This window comes from Temnothorax longispinosus, chromosome 9 (genome assembly GCF_030848805.1).
Source record: "Temnothorax longispinosus isolate EJ_2023e chromosome 9, Tlon_JGU_v1, whole genome shotgun sequence".
Classification (NCBI taxonomy): Eukaryota; Metazoa; Arthropoda; class Insecta; order Hymenoptera; family Formicidae; genus Temnothorax; species Temnothorax longispinosus.
Window position 1 is genome coordinate 19,542,602 of NC_092366.1, and position 24,907 is coordinate 19,567,508.

At 36.4% G+C, this 24,907-nt stretch overlaps 5 protein-coding genes across 12 annotated transcripts; 2 read left to right on the forward strand and 3 right to left on the reverse strand.

The window, feature by feature from the left end:
* Nucleotides 1-348: 348 nt before the first annotated feature.
* On the reverse strand, nucleotides 349-4,261 carry Prtp (thioredoxin domain-containing protein pretaporter). Its single transcript, XM_071787779.1, has 6 exons — nucleotides 4,124-4,261; nucleotides 2,166-2,747; nucleotides 1,920-2,066; nucleotides 1,610-1,718; nucleotides 1,248-1,538; nucleotides 349-1,146 (listed from the first exon to the last, which is right to left on the reverse strand). Exons 2-6 carry the CDS (start codon nucleotides 2,330-2,332, stop codon nucleotides 685-687), a joined length of 1,176 nt encoding a protein of 391 aa, XP_071643880.1. The 5' UTR covers nucleotides 2,333-2,747; nucleotides 4,124-4,261; the 3' UTR covers nucleotides 349-684.
* LOC139818820 (uncharacterized) lies at nucleotides 2,888-5,822 on the forward strand. Of its 4 annotated transcripts, none has more exons than XM_071787800.1 (5): nucleotides 2,888-3,200; nucleotides 4,142-4,298; nucleotides 4,396-4,500; nucleotides 4,738-5,034; nucleotides 5,167-5,822. In XM_071787800.1, coding segments are annotated over exons 1-5 (810 nt in total). In that variant the 5' UTR covers nucleotides 2,888-3,198; the 3' UTR covers nucleotides 5,416-5,822. The 4 variants fall into 4 exon arrangements, with proteins under 4 accessions (XP_071643901.1, XP_071643900.1, XP_071643902.1 ...); XM_071787799.1 differs by having other exon boundaries at nucleotides 2,889-3,572; XM_071787801.1 differs by lacking the exon at nucleotides 2,888-3,200 and adding an exon at nucleotides 3,579-4,016.
* A 935-nt stretch (nucleotides 5,823-6,757) lies between these two features.
* Nucleotides 6,758-8,662, reverse strand: Lrr47 (Leucine-rich repeat 47). The gene is made up of 4 exons (XM_071787778.1): nucleotides 8,251-8,662; nucleotides 7,522-8,091; nucleotides 7,122-7,429; nucleotides 6,758-7,051 (listed from the first exon to the last, which is right to left on the reverse strand). Exons 1-4 carry the CDS (start codon nucleotides 8,410-8,412, stop codon nucleotides 6,832-6,834), a joined length of 1,260 nt encoding a protein of 419 aa, XP_071643879.1. The 5' UTR covers nucleotides 8,413-8,662; the 3' UTR covers nucleotides 6,758-6,831.
* Nucleotides 8,663-8,890: 228 nt separating this feature from the next.
* Nucleotides 8,891-22,345, forward strand: Dnmt1a (DNA methyltransferase 1a). 2 transcript variants are annotated; one of them, XR_011733514.1, is made up of 16 exons: nucleotides 8,891-9,328; nucleotides 10,104-10,635; nucleotides 10,776-11,139; nucleotides 11,238-11,555; nucleotides 11,640-11,795; nucleotides 11,959-12,436; nucleotides 12,739-12,929; nucleotides 13,063-13,486; nucleotides 13,624-13,947; nucleotides 14,070-14,221; nucleotides 14,483-14,817; nucleotides 14,899-15,010; nucleotides 15,251-15,394; nucleotides 15,470-15,636; nucleotides 20,494-20,698; nucleotides 22,207-22,345. XR_011733514.1 is itself a non-coding variant. In XM_071787708.1 (16 exons), exons 1-16 carry the CDS (start codon nucleotides 9,259-9,261, stop codon nucleotides 16,581-16,583), a joined length of 4,404 nt encoding a protein of 1,467 aa, XP_071643809.1. In that variant the 5' UTR covers nucleotides 8,893-9,258; the 3' UTR covers nucleotides 16,584-17,694. The 2 variants fall into 2 exon arrangements, 1 of the variants encoding a protein (XP_071643809.1); XM_071787708.1 differs by lacking the exons at nucleotides 20,494-20,698; nucleotides 22,207-22,345 and adding exons at nucleotides 15,740-15,980; nucleotides 16,188-17,694 and having other exon boundaries at nucleotides 8,893-9,328.
* On the reverse strand, nucleotides 17,345-24,782 carry LOC139818802 (nose resistant to fluoxetine protein 6-like). Of its 4 annotated transcripts, none has more exons than XM_071787757.1 (13): nucleotides 24,627-24,782; nucleotides 21,500-21,731; nucleotides 20,340-20,533; nucleotides 20,031-20,131; nucleotides 19,693-19,914; nucleotides 19,379-19,592; nucleotides 19,081-19,246; nucleotides 18,914-18,993; nucleotides 18,736-18,831; nucleotides 18,538-18,667; nucleotides 18,137-18,311; nucleotides 17,737-17,879; nucleotides 17,345-17,661 (listed from the first exon to the last, which is right to left on the reverse strand). In XM_071787757.1, exons 2-13 carry the CDS (start codon nucleotides 21,656-21,658, stop codon nucleotides 17,509-17,511), a joined length of 1,833 nt encoding a protein of 610 aa, XP_071643858.1. In that variant the 5' UTR covers nucleotides 21,659-21,731; nucleotides 24,627-24,782; the 3' UTR covers nucleotides 17,345-17,508. The 4 variants fall into 4 exon arrangements, with proteins under 4 accessions (XP_071643858.1, XP_071643856.1, XP_071643855.1 ...); XM_071787755.1 differs by having other exon boundaries at nucleotides 21,500-21,744; nucleotides 24,627-24,771; XM_071787754.1 differs by lacking the exon at nucleotides 24,627-24,782 and adding an exon at nucleotides 22,200-22,452 and having other exon boundaries at nucleotides 21,500-21,744.
* Between the last annotated feature and the right edge of the window lie 125 nt (nucleotides 24,783-24,907).

A 24,907-nucleotide genomic window follows, 5' to 3' on the forward strand; every position in this document is an offset into this window, starting at 1 on the left:
TCAGTAAATGGAGGAGTGAGGGACTGCGACCCCCGCACCCTGCTCCCCCCACGAAAACCACGCAACCCAACCTGTGTATCACTGTGTGAAAATGATGTTGCTTATAAAAGATGAAAATTTGAAACATAAAATTCAGTAAATCCATACATTGACTATAAAACACAAGTGTATACATTTGCTGATTTCACGCTTTTACTGTGTGACATATACAAGGAACAACTTGAATTATTTTCTTTTACTTTGTCTCTTTACTGAATGTTACAGCCCCCCCGCTATACGTGTTTAAAAGTATATAAAAGGAAACGAGAGAGAGAAGATTTACATATATACGCACAAATGCAAAATAAATGAGAGATGAGACAATAAATAGATTGTATTTTGCAAGTACATCTTTCTTTGACACGGGATTACATTCTGGTATATTACACGTCTATATATAGCATATTGTTTTTTCTTCGCGATGTATATGGTATAAAAATGAAAAAACTCCCGCTTCTCTTTGACGATGAAACGATCGATGCGTCATGCGTTCTAAATTAATTTAATTATTCCAAGTACTATTGGGAATATAATACTTGAGGAAAAAGTACACGTGAGAATATTATGAGACTTGGAGCTGTGTTTCCATATTCACTTTCAGTGGGAACACAGCCCTTATCGCTCGACGCTAACAGCTGGACAGAATTATAATTCGTCGTGCGTTTTCAAGTGCGTCATCACGAAATCATACAGATCGTCGAGCGTACGCGAGCCCGTGTACTCGGAGACTTTGCGTCCGTTACGATACAAGTATAACGTTGGAAAACCATCCACCTCCTGTTCATTACACACGTGTTTGCTTACGTCGAGCGTACAATCTACCTTGACGATATTCACGTTGTCGTTGCCGAAGAACTTCTTGCCCAGCTCCTCCCACGTGGGAGCCAGGCGTTTACAATGTCCACACCAAGGTGCAAAGAACTTGACGAATGAAAGACCTTTCTCGATACCTTGCTTGAAACTGTCGGCTGTCAGGCTTAATATAGCATGCGGGAGTCCGTCAGTACTTGAACTCTTTTGGCTCGGCTCGTCAGCATTCTTACCCAACATCATCAACACGTAAGCCTTTAGCTCTTCATGAGTACGCTGGCCAGTATACTTATCTATCTAAAACGTTATACCATATTTGACCAAAGCTCTTTTACGCAAAACACGTGTCCTTCTTTGGACGAAAAAAAAAAAAAAAATGTACGGATTCCGATCGGTACCTTCTTTCCATCTTCGATCCACAACAATGTGGGATATCCTTTAATGTCGAACTGGCCACAAATGCTACGATGCTGCGTGCAGTCTATCTTAGAAATACTGACTACGTCGTCGTTGCGAAGACTGTTGGCTACGTCGTCCCACGTCGGAGCTAATTTCTGGCAGTGTCCGCACCAGGGTGCATAAAATTTGACAAAATGATGCCCGGAAGATACGTGTTTCTCGAACGTATCCTCCGTTAATTCCAATAATCCATTCACCGCTTCTGGAGGAGATGGCACAACATCTTCAACCTGAAACATAAACTTAGATACTAACACGTCGACGCAAAGTAGTGACAGACGTCAATATGACGCATACGCACCGTAGAAGAACCACCTACGTGATCAACAATAAAAGAAGTCAAGGTAGGTAAATCTCGAGTGCCTCGGAACTTGATGCCTTTGGTTTCTCCAGCCTTGTAAAACTTTAGCCTGCGCTCAAAAGTTTCCAAGACATTACAACGTGTGCTTGCAATACACACGAACACACGCCAAGATACGTTACAGATATTTGTATAATACGACGTGTAAAGATATTATTGGATATATTGGCAGCGATGCGTAAACATAGTTGTCATTTTAAAAAGAATCCATTTTGAGTGAAAGGCAAAAGCGTAGGCAAAGGCATCGTACGTGGGGTAACCAGTAACGTCCTGCTCGCTGCATAAAACGCTCTCGATCGTGCAGTCCACCTTGGCGATTCTTATATCGTTGTCCCCCTCGTTCGAGATCTCCGCTAGCTGCTCCCACGTGGGACCGAGTCTCTGGCAATGACCGCACCTTGGGCAGAACATTGTCACGTAAGAATCCACCGTTCCACGTAGCTGACACGGCTGACATAGAGAAGTAACATTAACGAAAACTACTCGTTCGGCTTACCATGGCGCGTAGAACATGACGAAGTGATTCCTCTTGCCAACTTGCGCGGAAAACGTGTCGTGGGTGTACCGGAGGGTATGCGCATCCTCGTCGTGGCCGTGACCCGTCTGACTCTGCACGAACAAAAGGAGTAAGACCCACCGCTTGGACACGCCGAGATTCGCCATCGCGGGCGGCAGAGTCGTGTTTACGATACGGACGCGCGCGCGGAATCACTCGATCCCGTGGACGTCGATCGGGAGTAACTGGAAAGCCGAAAGCGGCGGCGATGATCTTCGAGGTGTTGCTCAACGACGGCGCGTCCGCGATCTATCGGTGCCGAGGATTAAAGGATCGCCGCGCGCGACAGCGTCGTGCCGAACAACGTGACCTCGGTCTCGGTAGGACTCTCGCGCCGCATAATATCCCGCGGAGGGTCGCCGTCACGTTCTACTTTCTTGGAGGATCTTGGTAGAATCCAGTATTAGAATCGAGGGCCGCTCCGGATCGAATCGCGTCGCGGAGCGACATCCGCCCTCCGTCAGTGATGACACTGATGACAGATGACAGTGATACGAGACGCAGGGATGGCAACCGCGACGGCTGGAATCACCATTCACCGTTCCTCGTAGAGCAGAACGAGCTGAACCTTTCGCTCCTTCTCGCTCTCTCTTTCTTTCTCTACGCAACGTCCAGTCATATAGTTGATTCATTTCGAGTGCATCAAGTGTAGCACGGAATAGCTACAGGGAACAAAACTTGTGGACGCGATCTCGGTGCTTTCTGCACTTGTAACGAGAGAGATATGTACTACATAACACGTAAACGTTGGAGAGAAAAAGAGAGGAGATGAAAAGGTGTAAAAGGTTCAGCTACGAGGAATAAAGCTGAGGTTAGGGAGGACAGTGTAAAGTGTAAACATGGCCACGTCCGTATATGCTACGTATGCTACGTTACGTCTGCGTATCCGATAAATATTTTGACATAAACGGACGACGTCAGGTTTCGGAGGTATCGAAAACGTGTGGGGAAAAGACACGCAAAATCAAGAACAATGTAAAAATGTCACTTTGATCAGTGTGCGCGATAAAGTAAATTGAAAGTTGTTTTCGCAACTTGGTTCTCTGTGTGATCAAACAAAGGCAAAGATATATATTAAAATTAAATCAAACGTGCCTCTTCAAATTTCTTTTGAAATAGTACGAGCGTTGAAAATAGGCGATCTTGAATCCAACGTGTACGTTCAATCATTTATGTGGCGTTTATTACGTTAATGGTATTACGTTGGCCAAGTACAGTTTAACAGATTAACCTCTTACCTCTACAAACTCGATAGTTGTGTAAACGTAGAGTTTCTCGTGAGAACATGAGAATAAAAAGTGACAGAGAGACGGAAATGGAAATTTAAAATCCGATAACGTGAGAAATGTATAGCATTCTGTTTCGATTCTTTTCAACTTTGGATTAGAAAGAAATATATACACGGCGTTCTTGGAAAGTGACGATCAACTTACACAAAGGGTTGAGGGTTGAAAGCCCATTGATCAACTTGCAAGTAATATGCGTTCTTGGCGACGTCTCCTTAAAGTGCTACGCACTTGGATTTCCGTTAAACATTATTAATAGTTGTGTGTAATGTGTAACAATAAGGGGGGTGTGCCATTTCGAACTTGCTTGCTATGATGAAAAAATTAAACAGAAAACAAAAACACATGATCTCTTACAGAAATTAAACACAACATTCGACAAGGTCGAAAAACTGACTGGCCTTTAGGAGACATCGTTGAACCATGAATTTCTTATTGACAAAAGTTTGTCATATTTATCATTCTTAAAAGGTTTTCGCCACTTTCCGAAACCTGCCCTGCATATGTATGTGTAAATTTGCATGTGTAAAAGTAGATTTTTCTTAGGGGGGGAAAAAAAATCTAATGGTTTGTCACAAGTTCAGTCTTACAACCAAGGTCTTGCGTACTTACGTAATACTTGATCTTCAGGTTCTCAAATATGGATTTACGTAACGATATTAAGAAGGCAACTTTGCTCCCTTCCGTAGACGACACGGCCAAGTTCTATCGACTGCATGGATTGAGTCAGGCTGCGAAAGATAGAAAGATGAATGAAAGAAAAGTGCGGAAACCACGAAACCTAAATGTCAGTGCATGTGTAATGTATACAATGAGAAATAATATTTGATTTATATTTCACATTTATATTATTTATAAATACGTATTTGTTTATTTACGTTTAGTTATTGGAAGACTCCGACACTAGTAGCGATGACAGCATGGACATAATAACTAGTAAAGTAAAACCTACCTTTGACAAATATGAAGTCTCTGCTGCCATTAAAGAGGTAAGCGGACGGTTCTTGTCTATTAAGAAGGTACGTAGGCTATTAACAAAGAGATGAATCATGTTCTAATTGGAAATGATAGCATCCAGTTGGGATTTTAAGGTAAACGTAACAAGTGTCTTGTAAAAAAAATGTCGAGGAAAGATGTGTAATAACTTTGCATCCTTTAACGTTCGTGTACATCTTTCAAATATGTGTAAAGAAAAAGTTATCAAGATATAACGTGATCTGATATAGGTAAATGGCGGTCGTGACCTTTCGAATAAACATTGGGAAGAAAGCTGGTTAAGAACGCTTGAGATGATGACAAAATCTGAGAAAGAAATACCTCAGACGTGTTCTCAACACGATAATATAAATCAACCTGATGAGGCTAAAGACTTGGACGATAAATATATTAAGCAGAAAGATAGATTGTACAGAAACGCTGCAATTATGGGTCTCGTAAGAACCAAAAAAATTACATTGCAGGATTTGATTCCGTACAATGAAAACACAGCAAAGAAAAATATCGGAAACGACATGGAAACCTTGGTAAGCATAACTAACATACAACATTATTCTATAATGTCGTGTATAACATTACGTTATACATTTGATACGTGTATTCAGAGAGACAGAGTTGTCTAAACATAAGAAAAAACATTTCTCACCTTACGTCATCAGAATGGAACCGCATTCAACAAGTATGTAACGGATACGGATAAATGCCAAGTGGAATCAGTTCCTCTTCGTGAAGATCCTGAAGTTTTTGTTCACCCTTTGCAAATGGGAATAGATACAAAAAAGTTCAAAGACATAGATTTTACCGTAGCACGTATCGGCAAGAAGACAAAAATGACACCACGAGATTATTATCTTGGAGAGACTGACGCGTCTCGTTTTGATTTTGTAAAGAAAAAAGATGTTACCTAACATGATAGATATCGTAAACATTATCCTTTATCACACGCATAATAGCTAACAATATAGACATAAGAGTTAGATATGCAAAAAATAATGTCAGTATTAAAATAACGTATTTGTTCGTAAGAGCTCAAAGTTTTAGAGTGTATGTATATGAGATTAAAATGGGACGCGCGCGTGGAGAATAGTGTAGAGATATATTTGCTAAGAGGACGCAATGGATATCAATAAAAATAAAAGTATGTGGACATTAAAAGGATTTTTTTTTATCTTCCAAAAACATTACTGCATTTAGACGTTACTACACGGAGTAGTAGGGTATTCTATTATACACATATATTACATGACCATAATGTTGTATCGTACTAGTGTTTTTTGAAAATATAGCGAAAATTTATAAATAACTCTAAAGCCTAGTAAGACCTGTATATTATTACTGTTCCTATAACAATAAATATTAGTTGTATATTATTTCCGAAGAAGACGTTTCACGTATAAAACATTTGTTTTATTGCATTTTATGTATTATAAATGATGGATTAATCATATTGATTTTTCATAATCGCACATCATTTACTTGCGTTTTATGTATTGCTTACAGAACACTAAAGGCCCGAAGGATGTATTCTAAAAGGCAAAAATACTTGATTTATTTATTTAATTAAAGGCAAGCGTACGTTTTTATATATTAATAATAAAAAAGTTAATCATGTTGTGTAAGATACTTACAAAGACAATAAATATTTCTTTTTAATTTATTATTCTGGAAATACGTAAACACAAATCTATCCTTATTTTTTTTAGAAAATATTAACGTTATGTATGTTGGCTAATTTATGTACTCTCCAAATGATGATTTTATTTTTTTAAATAATTTTAAATATTTTAATCCATTTTTTAGAATAGACTATTATTATGATTCATAGGCCTATAGGCAAGTGCGGTCGCACGACAGCCGTGCGCATGACATCTGACAATATTAGTCTACACGTTCTTTAGTACGTAATTTAATTTTTATTTTTTATTTTATTTACACATTTTATTATAAAAGTCCTGGAACACCCTGTATAACGTATTACTCAGAGCTTTACAAATAACGTGTCACACTGATATAAATGAATAAAATTTATATTATATACAATCAATAAGATAAAACAACACGCGTAAAAAGGTATATAAAAATAGTCTATGAATAAAAATTATATCATGTCGTTCTTACATTTGATTTTGAGCAATGATTTTGGTCTGATCAGTTCACATCAATGGTAAATGTAATAAATATAAATAAGAGTGCACGTACTTTGTACAGGCAAATGGGGGATTATTACAAATTTTTTTAACAACTTGTACGTTTTTAAATTTTTTATTAAATTTTATTGCGTATTGGACGTAAAACTGAGAAAGAACTAATAAAGAAAAAGTGACTTACACAGGGTACGTACTAGCGCAAGGTAACGAGCAGAAATAAGATTCAAATTTTAAAGCTGTACCCACCGACGTTTTTATCTCAACAAGTAGCAGAGGTAGACGTACGAGCTTCCTTATATAACACGCAAAGCAGGCAGTTCTGCATAAGTAGCAGCATTTCGCTTCATCTAAATATTCGACTAATGTATACGGTATTGTACTTGCATCGTATGTTATCCTACAAAGATGTAAATTTCTCATTATCTCGGTTCGCGTTTCACGTATCACGTATCTCAAGAAATAAAAACCTAGATTTCAGGATACTTTTCGCTGACACGTCAACAAGGCTTGGCATTCTTATGCTCGTTGTACTCTCCGTACCATGAACGTACGTTTTAGTGTCATGGGTAAATGGATTTTCGGTAACATCTAAAAACTGTAGTCGTAGATGCGTGATGGTAGCTGGTAAATACGACAAACGGTTTCTCGCCACGTCCAAAACTTTCAGATTTCGCAGAGCTCCGATATTATGTGGTAGATACGCCAACTCGTTTTGGCTAACCTTCAAATGTGCCAAGGCATTTAGGTTTCTGATTTGTATCGGCAACTCAGTCAGCTGTAATAAATTATATTATATTATTAACAACGGCTGTATCACACGCTCTAGTTTAACTTTGGTAACTGGATACTCTGGATACGTTAACTTACCGAATTGTCACTTATATCTAAGAATTGTAACGTGTGCTTAATGGCAGTTTGTTCTAGCCATGCCCACTTGGATCCAGGCGACTTTCCAAGCGTATTCCGCGATAGTACAAGCTGTTGAAGGTGAGGTAAGGTGCCTACCTCCCTCGGCAGATAGGAGATCTTATTGTCCGATAGATCTAGAACGTTTAGACTTTGCAGACGCAAAATTTGCCGATCAAACGACTTTCTGTCCAGGCCTCTTAAAATTAGCTGCTCCGTCGTTCTTGGGAAACCTTGCAAAGTCGGATACTCAGATTTTTTATTCACCACAACTTTCGTTTTTACCAGGCAGAATTCACTCGAGTTGAAAAACACGTTAGGCGTAAGAGTTACACTCTTTACAATGTCCTTTACAACCATGTCGTGATGTTGAAACTGTGCGTTTCTTATAAGATTCAGTACATGAATGAAGCTCTTTACGTGAATCGACGTACTCTGAATGATCAGATCGTGACACGGTCGCGTTAGTCTTATCGTAACTTTGCCATCAGCGATAAACTTGGTAAACACCTGTTCTACGTTGTTGACAATCTAGAAGAAAAAAAAAAGACGCGTATTAGGTATATATCGTTGAAAATCAAAGTGAACGGCGCAGTTCAAGCTCCATGCTTCAAAACCATGAAAACTGATATGCCAAGCTACGTTGTTTTGCAGCGCGTAGACGACGCGACGATGGCTCGTGTTGCCTACCTGATACCTCGTGCCCTGCTTTTTCTGTCGCGTTTGCAGATACAGGTACACTTCGTTGTTCCTGTCTGATTTCTTCGTGAACGCCAAGATCGACTGCGATCGTCTCTGCGAGCAGACGGACAACGTTCTGTCATGGATCTCGACCGTGCAGTGAAATTTCATGATCGGTTCGCACCGCGTCTTGGATATGTGGCAAACACGGCGGCATCAACACGCCGAGACGTTCAGACGTTCAGACGTTGCCCCGGCAATGTTAAGTGGGACGATCTTCCCAGCTTCCGAGACGCCGCGATAACGAGGGTCACCCTAGCGACTCGAGCGTATCACCAACCTCACGTCGCCTCGATATTCAAAAGTTGTTGTTAGCAAAATACTCGTTTGAGCGGAAACACGCGCGGAAGGAAACAGCTGGTGCCGGTAAGCTAGTGATTGAACGTGATTAGTTCTTACTTATGGATCCAACCAATCACGTTCAACGCGTGGGCCGCGTTCCAAAAATCACTCTAGTCAACTACGTGTAAAATGCTATAGTATACGTGACGTAAACTATAGATTTGAGTTACCTAGAGTGAATTTTAGAACGCAGCGCGCACGCACACACACCTGACACACCCCTGTGTGTGAGTGTTTACGAGAGGTTAGGTTAGTTAACCGTTAGTAGCGTCGCGGTCGTTTCCGCGTAGGCGCGAAAACGTGCCGCGTGGCTGGCTGATGGCTGATATCCTCTACTTCCATTATCCAATGTTGGCGGGAACGTACCAGCAGGGAGCCAGGACCGCCTGGACCGCCTGGACCGCATCACCGCAGGACACAGTGACAGTAGTGACACAGTGACACAGTGCGCGTCCTGCGCGAAGGCGTCAACGTCAACGGATCCACCCGGTGACTAGGAACTCTAGGCTATAGGAAGATCAGTCAACAGCGAATACTCCTCAAGTCCTCAGTCCTCTTCAAGCTCTTCGCTCTCTATTCAGATCCCTCCTCCTGCTTGCTCCTGTTCTTATCGCGATGGTTCGCGGTGGGCATCGCGCGGTTAAGCGTAAGGTCGCTACCCGGCGATCGAGAGATGAACCACGGGGTGAGTGAGCCATACCCATACCGCGGCTTGAGGAATCGCGCGCTCACTTAGCTGTCACTACGAGATTTGCTGTGATGCGTCATCAGTTGATTCGCATTTCTTTTCTTGACAACCCAGCCAGATTAGTTGCCATTAGTTGCCGTAGTATAAGACAACTCCTATAACATTTTCTGCAGTTGCAAATATTGACAAGAACGTATACGCACTTTTGTCAATATGCAACAGCCTTTGTATTGCTGTTTTGTCCTCGTTGCTCTGGTGTGATCAGATTTGGTTCACATTAGAGACCAACACTAAGGATACGCTACATAGTAGACTCTGGTTTTGCGCATTTGTTTCCCTTTTGGCAACATTTCACAACCGAAATGTTTGCTGGGAATATGTATACCAAGTAGAATGATAAAGGGAAAAGGAAATATATTAATGTCTCTTCTTAAATAAAAGGCAGTGTATAATCTGATTTTATATTGAAAGTTATCCAAAGGTGCACAACATTGATCACCATATAAATATCAACAGAACGTTGAGCTTGAAAGTGGTCACTGTAGACTGTGGCCGGTCGCGGCCACTCCAACTTTTGCTTGTTACTTTTGTTTGCTATCTAAAATATAAAATCAAATTATACGAATACCGTGTGTGTTTATTCATGAATATTGCTCTTAGGGCCAGTTGTTCCAACGTGTTGGTAAACTAACTAATAATTAAATCATGTGTCATATATGTGTCTTTGTTTTTCCTTCAACGTAAACTTGTGCCACTTTGACTGTTGTTACAGAAAGCGAACCAGGTTGCAGCAGAAATAAAATGCTTCGAAGCAACGGGAAAAACAATAAAGACGTAGATGGAGTACGTGAAGAAGCTGATGTAGATTCCAAACGTACGTCAGACCCCGCGGTAAAAAGAAGGACGAGTGAAACGAATAAGGGGACGCGGGTGCTCGATCTTGGTGAAATGAACACCGAAACGGATGAAACCCCGAGACGTTCCCTGGAATTTGATAAGGAAAATCACGCGCCGGAAACAAATCAAGAGGAACGGACAGAAAATCCGGAAAAGAGAATAAAGACAGGAACGAATGAAAAGATGTCTAAATTAAAATCTCAAGATAAAAAGACATCTGTTGCGATAGAGCGATGCCTGTACTGTAAACAGATGTTGAATACGTTAACATTGTATCAAGGGCATCCAAATGGTGCGGTCGAAGAACAGATAGCTTTAACAGATCCTAAGCTGTGCTTATTTATTGGAGATGAATCTTTTATAGACGAAAGCGATGAGAGACCGCAAAATAAATTAACTCATTTTAGGTAAATCTTCATGTCTTTTATATGTTTAGTTTCTCTCAAAATTGTAGAGCAGAGTACTTGAGAGCGATATTAATATTAAGAAACGTATAGGTACGCACTTTAAAGTTAAACTAATATAAAAAAGTGATTTTTTTTTTTAGTGTTTATGATTTGAATGGGCACCTGTGTTCTTTCGACACAGGACTCATAGAGAAAAACATACTGTTATATTTTTCTGGATATATGAAAGCTATTTATGAGGAAAATTCTTCGCCCGAGGGAGGTATACCGACAAAAGATATGGGGCCAATTAATGAATGGTATGTCACTGGATTTGACGGAGGAGAATTGGCATTAGTAGGTTTTAGTACTGCATTCGCGGAATATATTTTGATGGAGCCGTCGGAAGCTTATGCACCGTACATGGATGCTGTTAAAGAGAAATTATATATGAGCAAAGTAGTCGTAGAATTTTTGCTAGATGACGTTACGTCAACCTACGAAGACTTATTGAATAAGCTTCAAGTAAGTTTGTTATTTCATATCTCAATATGTTTTTATTATTTCCGTATTTCCATCGTTGTTTTGAACGCGTAGGTTTTATTATTCTTGTCTCGTTCCAGACAGTAGTACCGCCTAAGGAAACCATGAAGTTTACAGAAGATTCGTTGTTACGTCATGCACAATTTATTTGCGATCAAGTTTTTTCATTAGATACGTGTGCTGGCTCTGACGATACTCTTCTCATTACGGCTCCATGTATGCGATCTCTCATGAATCTCTCTGGCGTCACGTTCGGTAAGAAATCGGCCGTTCGTCCAATGAGACGTAAGCCGAAAGTTAAAACGCCTGTCTGGTCAATGGCTACTACGACAAAATTAGTTAGCAATATGTTTGAAAATATTTTTGCTGGTCAACTTGCTAAGCATACCACTAATAAGGTATGTCGTGCCATATGTTACACAACGCGTGTAGTATCTTTTTTATCTGTATTATATTGTTAATCATTTTTTTCTTTTTGTCAGTCACTAATAAAAAGGAGGCGATGCGGTGTTTGCGACAACTGTCAGCAACCCGAATGTGGTATTTGTCATGCTTGTAAAGATATGCCGAAATTTGGAGGCAAAGGAATTCAAAGGCAAGCATGCATTAGAAGAAGATGTCCAAATTTGGCAATTCAGGTATACGTTACACTTGTTAAATGTAAAGATTTACGTGCACGTATTATTTATCTCCTGATTATATAAAAACTAAAACATATTTTTAAAAATAGATTAACTTTTTTTTTTAATATTCGAAATTTATATTATAATGTTCAGTTAAAGATATATTTTCTTTATAAAGGAAGCAGAAGATTCTGATCCAGAGAGTGAAGAGCAATATGATGATCTAACAGAAGATAAAACAGTACACGATCAAGAAAGAAATCTTAATAAAAATGAAGATTTTAAAGAACTTTTAATTAAGAAAGATATAATATGGGAGAAGAAAGACAAACGTGTCGATGGGGATAAAACGTACTATAAATCAGTAATAGTTGGGAACGAAAAAATCGAAATAAACGAACATGTCTTGTTGGAGCCTAGAGATCCCACAATTCCTATACAAGTTTGCAAAATTGTGTTTATGTGGGAGAACGCGTTTGGAGAAAAACGATTTCACGCAAACCGTCTTTATAGAGGCACCGATACCATACTTGGTGAAACTTCGGATCCTATAGAATTATTCCTAAGTGAACAATGTTGCGAGGCATCGTTTACGTCTGTTAGATCAAAGGCAACGGTTATCAATAAAAAGATGCCTGAGAATTGGTTTGAATTAGGTAAGAATATTAGATTATTATTAGAATATTAGATTCTGCGTGCTGTTATATGGAGCCAAGTGCTACACAAGTAATATTAATAATAATAAAAGTAATGCTGGTGGATAGAACTATCAAGTCCCTAACGTCAGGTAAATCTAACTAAGAAATTTATACGTGCCATTGGTTTTTGAGGCTGATTTGTCAACTCCAGCTTGGTATTCTGTAACACGATGCAGCCCACACATCACCCACATTTTTTTTTTTTATGTTTTGTCACTGTATTTACATAATCGCATTTACACAATTTTTTTATATTACAGGTAATGTGGATATAGATAATGATATAAAAGATACAGATGGTAAGACATTCTTTTATCAAATGAAATATGATCCTGAAAGTGCTCGATTTGAGAATCCACCACCGGATCCGGAATGTCCAGGAAAAATTAGTCATCGATTCTGTCCCTCTTGCATTCGGTTGGCGATATCAACGCAACGTGATATACCCAAGGTAAGGAAATAAGAAAAGATCAGATTTGACCTTGGAAAAATTTCATCCAAGAGAATTTGAATTTCTCTTAAACTCTACAAGTATGACGTTGGATCGAAACGATAATCAAGTTGTCATCTAATACGATTTTTAGGTCTATAATCGAATAGAAGAGAAAAGCAGTAGGGAAGTGATTTACGACGTAGTAAAATACAAAGGTGAAGAATATAAAGTCGGTAGTGCGGTATTCTTATATCCACAGGCTTTTGAATTTAAGCATAAACGAAAATACCAACAATCTAAAAATTCAAAGATCAAATTAGACCAAGTAGATGAAGATATGTACCCGGAGTTTTACAGAAAAAAACTTGACAAAGGAATACTTTCAAATCGTGATACACCCGAACCTTTTCATATTGGTTATATTAATACAATATATGCTACGACAACTGACATATTAGTGGCACCTTCAGACATTTTTATTAAAATAAATAAAATGTACAGACCGGAGAATACTCACCGAGATTTAGCACTAATGGAGCAATCGGACATTAATATGGTCTATTGGAGCAACGAGAGTAAGTTGAGAATTTCTTCTTGTCGTTTTGAGATAAATTTAATATTTTTTGAGGACGTAAAAATACCCATTTGGCCTAAGATCTGTATTTGGCTGTATTTTTTTTAATTAAAAGATTCGTTTTGTTTCTCTGTGTAGTGTGCACCGTCAATTTTTCTGTGGTTGCCGGTAAATGCTACCTGACATACTTTAAAAACATGAGTGAATCCATTGAAGAATGGTCTACGAGCGGTCCAAACAGATTTTATTTTACTGAAGCATACAATCCTGCAGAAAAAACATTCGATGAACCGCCTTATGACATTATTAATACGAGTAAATTTGGAAAAGGAAAGGGAAAGGGTAAATCTATAGCAAAGAAAGTGGAAAAAACTGAAAAGAAGCAGGTTTTTGAAACACCCGTGGACTATCCTACTATATCAAGAAAATTGAGAATGTTGGACATGTTTGCCGGTTGTGGAGGTACGTTACGTTATATATACTTGTTCTCTCTCCCCTTTTTCTCCTTTCTCCGTTAATCTTCCATTCCCCGTTCATTCTCCTTTACATATACTTGATTCATGTTATAATCATTTGTAAAACAGGATTATCTGAAGGAATGCATCAAGCGGGTGTAGCTGAAAGTCTGTGGGCGGTTGAAAAAGATAACGCTGCGGCAAATGCGTTTCGCTTGAACAATCCGAAGGCTACTGTGTTTACAGAGGATTCCAACAAGCTGTTACAAAAAGTGATGAATGTAAGTTTCCATCACTACATGTTTCCACACATCTATTATTCGCCTTCGTACACTAAGCAATAAATATTTTACTGTTATTATCAAATAATTAACATGGAAAATATTACAGAGATACGTTGCGTCTCTTGATAGTTTTTCTCTTTAAATTACAAGAATATTTATTAATATGTATAAGAGAGAAGAGAGAATATATATTATATTTTGATTATTTTTTCTACTATATAATAAAATTAGTCAATAAAATTTTGTTTTCTGTCTCAGGGTGAAAATGTAGATGATAATGGCCAAAAACTTCCTCAGAAAGGAGATGTTGAACTTTTGTGTGGTGGACCACCGTGTCAGGGTTTCAGCGGCATGAATCGCTTCAATTTTCGGCAATACTCATTATTTAAAAATTCTCTTATTGTTACGAGTTTAGCTTACTGCGATTATTATAGACCGAAATTCTTCCTGATGGAAAACGTGCGAAATTTTGTATCCTTTAAAAAAAGTATGGTGCTGAAATTAACTTTAAGATGTCTCGTTCGTATGGGTTATCAGTGTACATTTGGTATCCTCCAAGCTGGAAGTTATGGGATACCACAAACGAGAAGAAGGTTGTTTTATTTTCCTTTACAATCAAAATGTTACTGATGGTATATCTAGTTTCATTTTAATGATAATTTATCGATTTGTAGGATGATACTCATAGCCGCTGCACCTGGAGAGATACTTCCAAGGTATCCAGAGCCTACGCATGTGTTCAATAAACAATGTTGTTCGTCGAATGTACTAGTGGATAATAAAAAGGTATGCCCTTATTTTTATTTGTTTTGTATTTATGATATATATGTATGCATTTGTGTGTGTGCGTGCGTGTGTGATATATATATATATATATATACTTTGCGACATTAATTTTGTAAGTTGATATAAATTAGATTGCACGTACGCGTTGCAAAAATTAATATATACACACACACACACACACACACACGCACGCTATCATGAAGCTTTTTTGCACTAATGAAATCTATATATATACTTTAGTTTACTTTGGCTTGGAAAAAGTCTGCTCCATATAGAACAATCACTGTAAAAGATGCTCTGTATGATTTACCGGCAATTAAATCTGGTTCGAGCGTAGAGGAAATGTCTTATGGTGGCGAACCGTTAACACATTTTCAGAGAAAGGTATTGTAGAAACGTATCTCCCCGTATATGTTTGCAAACAAACATCAGAGTTCTCACTTGATTTATTCATTCCAGATGAGGGGTAAACCGTATCGATCGATATTGATAGATCATATATGCAAAGAAATGAGTCCGCTTGTAGAGGCGCGAATGAGCCTCATTCCAACTACAATCGGTGCCGATTGGCGTGATCTACCGAACATCGTGATGCGATTGAGTGACGGTAACTTTACCAAGAAATTGTACGTGCAGTATCCATTAGAATTTAATATCCTTTAAATTCTTTGATTATGATTACGTGACCAAATCTGAATTTTATTGTTTTTTTTTCTTTTTGTTTTTTAGAGAATATGCGTACCATGATCCGAGAGTTGGAAGGAGCTCTACGAATGCACTTCGCGGAGTATGTAGTTGTTGTACTGGTCAACCATGTGATCCTACTGATAGGCAATATAATACTTTGATTCCATGGTGTTTGCCACATACCTCGAACCGACAAAACAATTGGACAGGTTTATACGGTAGAATTGACTGGAACGGAATTTTCGGTACAACCATCACTAATCCGGAACCGATGGGTAAACAGGTATGTTGTGATAGATGTAAAAATGCTGCAAATAAATGCTCCAATAATTTGAAATAATGAATAAAGTGCGAGATCGCTGATGTTTAATAATTTCTTAAAATACTACTGAATTGACGTCGTTCTATCATGTTTCGTCGATAATTTCATCGATACAGCATACAATTAGAGCCAAGTGAGTGTGCTATTCAAATGTAAATTGATTTTCAGGGTCGTGTGTTGCACCCAGTGCAAAATCGAGTTGTAAGCGTGAGGGAATGTGCGAGATCTCAAGGTTTTACTGATTCATATCGTTTTTTCGGTACAATAGCTGATAAGCATCGACAGGTTGGTAACGCGGTACCACCACCATTGGGCGCTGCTATTGGGCACGAGATAAGAAAATGTATCCGTGACACGACGTTAAACACAGAACCCAAACCTATGAATGGCTATAGTGTTGAACCAACAACGAGTAAAAGTCTCGACAATAGCCTCAACGAAAGTCTTGACAAAAGTTACGACGAAAATTTTAATAAGAATGACAAAGATGTGCCTGATGCCCCAATAGCTTACGACAATGCCAACAACAATCTTAACAATAACAAGAATACGGTCGATCTATGAAATTTATACTGATGAAGAAACGAAGAAAGAAAAATTATTGGACGAAATAGTATAATGGTTTTTACATATTATTTGTCCGGTATTATACTCTGATATCTCTTTTATATGCATCGATAAGAATAAACCCATGTTGTACGTAATATTTGTAATAGTAATTTAAATTTAGAGATGGGGTATAGAAGGCTCTCCGTACAAGAATATTCGCAACACATCACGTTAGGTTGAGTGCTGATTATATATTTACTTGGACTTGGGGTCCATACAAAGAAAGATGTAACGTAATAAAAGCATGTTATACGTTATGTCTTTGTGCGTGTTGGTCCGGTTGGTCTACGTGTACAAGTCAAAGTTCACGTACGGGTCAGTAAATATATGTGTGCGGAAAGCCTATAACCTAGAGATTAGAGTCTAGGCAATCATTTTACTTGGTTCTTACGTTCCATTGGTTAAGGTGGACGTTCACGGAACGTTTCTATTTAGTTTTTCGATACAGACCATCTCGTTTTTATTTCATTGATTGATGACCTTTTTAGATTAGATTGTAAAGCTTACAGCACATAATGCGTGTGTTTTGCTACTGGTTTTGCTGGATAGATTCATTGCGTGCTGCTGGTTTTAGCTTCACATAATTTTTATTTATTTATTTTTAATACACATGTGCCGTAACATATGGGACCCTCTTCAGCGGTGGACAGAAGACACAAAAGACTTGTTGTATCATAATAAGAAGTATTAAAATGACTACCTTTGGTCTGAATGCAAGCCTGCAGTTATCGTATCGTAGAATGTCGCAGTGTCGCACTTTTATTACTATTATTTTCATTACGCATGTTATGTTATACATCAGATTTTTTGTAGTATATTACATAGACAAAAGTACAAAAATTATATTTGATTTTATCGGGACGTACACTTGCATGCAAAATTACAATTTCTCGCTGTTACGCCACTTATACTTTCTTTTACTGCGAGCTTGCATGGTTTGTCGTACTAGTAAGTTGAACGGTGTTTCTACTACCAAGGACAATACGTAGGAACATGTATAAGTAATTGTAAGATATCCCATCAACACGATACCCTGAAAATAAATGGTTGCGATAATAACACACAAGTTGTTTAAACCTTTTAGAATTTTAAATGTTCGTTTACTTACCAAGGGAACAAGTTCAAAATGAACAGACGTTTCACTCAGTAGGCGAATCGAATGTACAACAAGAGGATTTATAAGATAAGCGCAATACGACAGTCTGCTAAGAGGAGCCCATCCTTTAAATGATAAGATACGATAAATGATGCCTGTAATAAGGTAAAAGTTGATGTTTAGTTTGTAATATATTTATATAAATTTTTTTAGTATTTTAAAAAGTAAAGGATTATATATATATATTGTATTCATTATGCCACTGTTCATTATAACAAAAATGTTTCTTAAATAGTAACGTGAAAGTGAAATTAAATCGCATGTGGATTGCGAATATATTATACAACAATTTTCTAGTATCTAATAAAAAGAATCTGATAAAGATTTAATAAAATATTATTAATAAACTAACCACCGTGTTGAGTAAGGCACGCTATTGTAACCCATGCTATACCTGTGGCCCAAATGCCTTTGTGCAATGCGGCATAAATAGCAGCAGGTAAAATGGGTATTTGTCGCTTGTACGTGCCGAATACCACAATAATGTTGCAGGCACTACCAAAGCACCAGCATAAAATTACAGTTCTCTAAAATTTACGTTAAATTGAATTATAATATGACAAGAGTAATTTAAAACTTTTGTACTTGAGTATTTTCTTTACGCAATACTACTAAACTAATACGTTATATATTTTTTTTAATCAGTACGTATAGCGTGTTGTATAATTATTTCTGAAAAAAGCCATTTTACTTTTTTGCTACATAAAATTTACATGTATAAATCAAACATGAAAATATAAATCAACGTTTTACCGTCTTCAAACGCAACTTTCCGTTTAGTTGCGTTAAAATGTAACCGGCAATCATTCCAACGATATATGGACTTGCTCTGACCCACGGTGGAAAGTATAAGACATCCATAAGCCTGTATTGTTCGTCCAACCTGTGTAACAACATGGAAAAAATGCTCTTTTAATTGTTCTCTTGAGCAGGATGTTTCAATCGACTTACGTCGGAATATATTCGTAAATGTATGAAAGATATCCGGTAAGGAAAATTGAGCCTATTAAAAGTGCACTCAATATAGCTATTGCTATGTAAAAGTACCTGAAATTTATATAATTAATGTTTAATTAAAAAATATTTACACTGGCTATGTGTTGTATGACCGTCGCAGTAGTCAACTTACATTGTCGACAAAATTAATAGCGCTACAGCAATAATGAAGAATTGCATATCTGCAGATAAATACCAGCTCCAACTCATACACTTGAAGAAAAAAAAGAATTTGAGATTGAAGATTCTATATATATGTGCTTTTAAGCACATTCTGTGCTAAACTAAATGTATTCGTACCATTGTTTTAAGACCGAATAGATTATTTATGTATAGAAGGTTCCTCCACCAGTACTTTGAGCAGGTTTCGTGTGGTCTCTCGTATACGTAAAATGGGGAGGTCTTGTCGAACCAAGTAAAACTTACGTGCGATATTGCCAATACCATCATATAAGCTGGCGTCAGCCTAAAGATGAAATTTATGGATAAAAGAAAATACATTGTTAGCTTACCATTGACGTTGACATTACGTACTAGATATTTTAAAATTGTCTTTATGTCGTGTCTTTTTCGTTGTCAAGATAACGGAAGAACATACCGGATAAATCTTCTCAGCACAAGGAGGAAGAATTCATTTATCTTTGCCTGATAAGTAAGTGGTTGTATCCGATCTTTGTTCATTTTATCCTTAATATAAAAATAGGCCACCAAAAGTCCGCTTAAAAAAAAAAAGGTATCGACTCCTAAATGTGAATTCATTAATATTTGATTAGTGAAGCCATCGCTGAACTTCCAGGCCCACACTTTATTGTCTGTGTACGGAAAAACAGTATACGTTTAGTGTAATAAATAAGAATCGGACCCAAGAGTCGGTCGCTGATCTTCTACAGATCACTTTCAATGATTACTTGCCCGTGTAGTCTGCCATGTACATTGGGGCATGGCCTGCGAGTAGCCAACACATACTTAAAAATTTTAAGCCGTGAATAATAGGCAGTGCGTCGGCGTGCAACTTTGTATTAAATATTATTTTTGTATTCGTGTAGGCGGAAAAGCATAATAGTACTTTTCCAATTCTACTTGACCGTAACGGAGTTGCTTCCATTTCCATTTCTTGAATTGTGTTCTTTCCATCTAAAAATTCGGGGAATAGTATTAATAAAACACTAATATAATAGAAATTAACGTGTGCAAAACGTATATTATTAAAGAAAAGATTTGAAATGTTTTTTTCGGTATGCGATACTTACCAGTGTCAATTTTATTCTTTTTATTTGAATATTTCTGATTCACGAATACATCGTACACCGTCCCGATTATAACCATGAAGATAGAAAGCACTAAAACAATGCTACAAATGTAAAATTAATAAAATTAATAAAATTAAACCTATTAAAATTAATAAAAATATGCGAAATATCTCCTTAATATTTCTTCAGATTTATAGCTACTTTTGAATGAAAACTTGTTTCTAACGTATATAATGTGTGCAAACGCGTGATATGGAATATATCATTTTATTTGTATTATTAATTGTGCTTAACAATTTCTTGACATACCAAATGATTGGTGTAGCACCACTAATGAGCCATTTATAATCATCTTTTAGATTTTTAACCTGGATCATCTTAAAGTCCGCGGAATAAAGATCACTAATTATAAGAATTCTATCACGGAATACTCTTTCCAAAATAAAACTTATATCATTTTCAGAGCATGAGGCTGGTAAACAAAGTCCGAGTGTGATGACATCCTAAAATAAAAATGTCTGTTCAACATATGATTTAATATTGAATATATACACATCAATGTCCATATATCGACAAGTGTAGCCTGCGGCGACACGGTTTAGTAAATAATTATAAATAATGAAAAACAATTATAATATATTTCGACTTTCGATATATGTGTATATTAGGTATGTATATTAGGGAGATTGTGTTACCGTCGACCTCTTTTTGCAATATCGCGACTTGTGCGCGTGTATAATTTTTATCTAAAATCTTAAATTTTTTCATAAAATAACCTTTTTAAGATAATCTTTCAAACGTCCATTTATATATGTAGACGTAAATCTTTTGGTTTAAAATTTAAATCTGAAAAATGTCAACGTAACGTACAATATCAGGACTATCATTATAAATAACAAGCAATTTTTTGTAAACTATTAACTCGTTGATAATATATGCGTCTTTTTGCGATAGCTGGTTTTCATATTCCAACTGTGATTAAAAGTTTTTTTCGATGGACGATGATTCTTGGTGGAAACGAATTTTTATTACTTTTCCATCGTTGATAGCGCGCGATTCCATCTTTCAACGTCATCGTATATATAACATTTGTTTGATGGCATGTGACGAATTGAATTTTTTTCTTGAGCATTAAGAACGTACTTTGCCGAAATTTTGCCATCTCCATAAAGCTTTAATGTGTTGTGTTTATTATAGTTTTATCATTTATGTATTTCGCAATGGTACACTTTTTTATGAGTAAATTTACTTGACGTAATAAACACATGTCAAGTACTGTATCTATTTTTAATGTAAATCATTATTGACAAAGATTTGAAAGACTTGACATTTTAATTTTTACTAATTATATAAATGTTAACAATATTGCACGTTGCGCGTGTTAACTACGTTTTAGATTCTTATCTCGATTCTACAGCTATTAGCGATTGTACAGCTATTATTACATTAACAATGAGATATAAACTTACTTCATTAGGTAGATTTATGTGGTACTGAAGAGTACTATTGTGTTTAAAATGGGCAGCAAAGTAATTTGTTTTGAAAGGCGGAATCTCCTTTTGTGGATCACGATACAGCGTGTTGTTTAATAAATGCAGCTTTGAAATCGGTAGAGGAACAGTACTCATCACATCGATGCACTGGCTACGACTGCCCAGCCAATAATTATTTCCATAAAAAAAACTTGATTGAACGTCGCCGCTAGAATCCAGCACTTTTAAATAAAAGATAGACAAACGTTGATTGCATAAAAATTATAAAAAAATATTGAATAGTCTCTCATTTATTGTCAGTTGTTTATAGGTTTTGATAATACGTATTAATTTTGAAAAGCAGTCTAGATATTTACAATAATTATCAAGATTTTCCCTCTTGATTATTTAGTATTAAATAAACATAATTGACTTTTTTTCCTACTGTTATAAAAGACGTACATTTCTTATTGTTACGACACATTTTATTACAAAAGTCATATTTTATAGTAATTATTGTAAAATAATTACAAATACGTATGTTTCATAAATAAGACGGCATATTTACGCAGTGATATGAAAAATGTAGTCGCAAAAATACATTTCTTTTTTTATCACAATATTCGATTAGCTTTCCGACCTTAATATATTAAAGTGCATTATCTATACTATTATTATAATTAAGAATTTTACATACTTTTCAGGCTCCAGAGTATTCGTTGATCAACAGCCTCTCGGAAATCCAACAATTCCTTTTCGCATAACGACGAATTTAAAAGACCGGAAGCTCGCGAAGCAACAGCATAAGCGGGCAGCATACGGTTAATAATGTCATTGTTGTTGCTGCTGTCATTATTCAATCTATGACTTTGTTGTGCGGGGGGTGCACAGAGTAACGTGGAAAAGTTTATGCAAGCGCACAAAATAAACGCAAGTTGCCGTCGCGACATAATGCGACTTTAACACATAATAGTCACTTTTTATTTCCTTATTGTAAATTAGTAAACATTGGTACTGATCCTAAAATTAATCTTGAGATACACAAGATTGAAGCTATTATTATTTATACACGTCAACAAATTTTGTTTCAAAGTTTACTCTCTTTCCTGATATATATATATATATATATATATATATATAAGAAAAAGGGCACTTTTGGAATGCAGATAACAGAACCGCGCGAATGGAGCCGAGAGTCGAGATTCGTTCGAGATAATTGTTAACGCACTGTCGATGAATTTCATTTGTTACGTGCCAACAGTTGCGCGCAATTCAAAGTTTTATAACGTGATCTCTGATTTATCTCTGATTTGCACAAGAATACGTCGTACGATCAGTGAGATTCGACGAACGAAAAAGGACTGGTATATATAAGTGGAAGTAACGTGGATTTGTCTAGTGAAAAACAAAGCGTCCTTGGCGTCGATTTATTAAATTTTTTGTCGAGATGTCGTAAATGTCACTTGTGCCACTGATGTATATATTATTTTATATTCAAAATTCAATCATATTGTTAACGAGTTTCCAGTATGTTGAGAAAGCAAAATTGAATGGCAAAATAAAAATACTTGAGCAACTTCCAAATACCTATATGTCAATATTGCACAATATAATTATATGTCACGAGAAGCAAAACGACAGACGTTAATCATTTCTTCCGAAAGTCCAAATCTTTAAAGAGACAGATTCGTACCAATTCTTTATTCTTAACAAAATATTAAGGGAGAATATTAGAAAAGATTATTGTTAACATTTATTGTCACATATATCTTTGTAATATCCTTATAAATATTATCTATTTGAATATACATTTATTAGACTTTTTATTAATATTTAAGAAAAACACGGTCTCTTTGATTAAGATTGATTTCGATTTACTTTGAATGCTCGATTGAAAAATATCAACAAATAGAAATAATTAAGACGATTTATCGCGTTTCTTTTGCGACTGAAAAAACACACACCACGCATTGTGCGTCTCTAAATTATGTAAAATAATTTATATGCCGCGCAAGCAAATATGATATCTATATACTTGAAAAATGATATTACGTCATTTTTCACAAATGTCAACGTCGCATGTATACGTGTCCAATTAATAATAACATATTTCCTAATCTCTCTCTCTCTCTCTTACCTAATATAACTGGTTTCGTTAAATTCATTATTGTTTTTGCCATGTCGATTTTTCGCGCATTGCACATCAGGATAATGTGATGCAACGTATGCATATATATATGCATATATATATATATATATATATATATATATATATATATAATTTATAAAAGAAAATTTATTAATTTATAAAATAAGGTATCCGTAATTTACATTCTTGAAAAATTCGAGACGATGGAAGCGATTTATAACAGCGAAGGACAATCGTCAAATTGTATGCAAACGTGTTGCCGAAATCCGACGATATATTATATCGTAAAAAAACGGTTGAAATATTATTCATATTAGGTGCTTTCCATTTACATCAAAACTCGCATAATTCTCATCACTCGTGACCTCGTTCCAATCCTTTTTGGCAATTAATGAATAATAAAGACAGAATGAGACACGTCACAAGTGAGAATTAATTATCAGAGTTTTGATGTAAATGGAAAGCATACCTACAAAAACTGTAAGACAAAGGGAACGAAAAATTGATTGATACGACTGTACATCTAGATATAAACAGTAAAATTGCTAATAAATTGGAAAAATTGTATTGCCTAAATATGCCGTTTTGTATTTATGAAACGTTCGTGTACGTAATAAACTAATAAATCATAAATTTCATTGCATTAAAAATTAAATATTTAGATATATTTTATATTGGCGATTGAAACATTGAAATTAAAAATATATGTCGATACTCTTTAATAATTATAATCTTTGAATCCCCAGGGCTCCGCATTGATAATCACAATAATTTGCTGCTAGGGTTAATAGTTTTAAGTAACATTAATTAATTATCAGTGACATACAGTGAAAAATGTGAAAATTTTATTCAGTATTTAGAGACTCGAACCTCCACTTAATTCTTTATATAAATGAAGAAATAAAGCAAATGTGTATATATGTATACACGCAGAAATTGCAATCTCTGTATAATATACTATTGCCCTCTTTTTACCTCTTTGATGAATTATTATTATTTCATGCGCATCATATCAGAATCCGCTACATGTATTTGTTGCATAGGCCTAATATTCAAATTTGCATTAGAGTAGAGAAGTAAATATAACGAGTAAATGATGAGCGTGAATGACATGACACTGACAGCCAGCTGACAGCTGACAGCTGACAGCTGACAGCTGACACTGACGCCGCCGCCCGCCGCGGGATGCGGGATTCGCGGGAATCGCGGGATACGGAAAATAGGGGAACGGCAACGGAGATTAACGAAGACTCGCG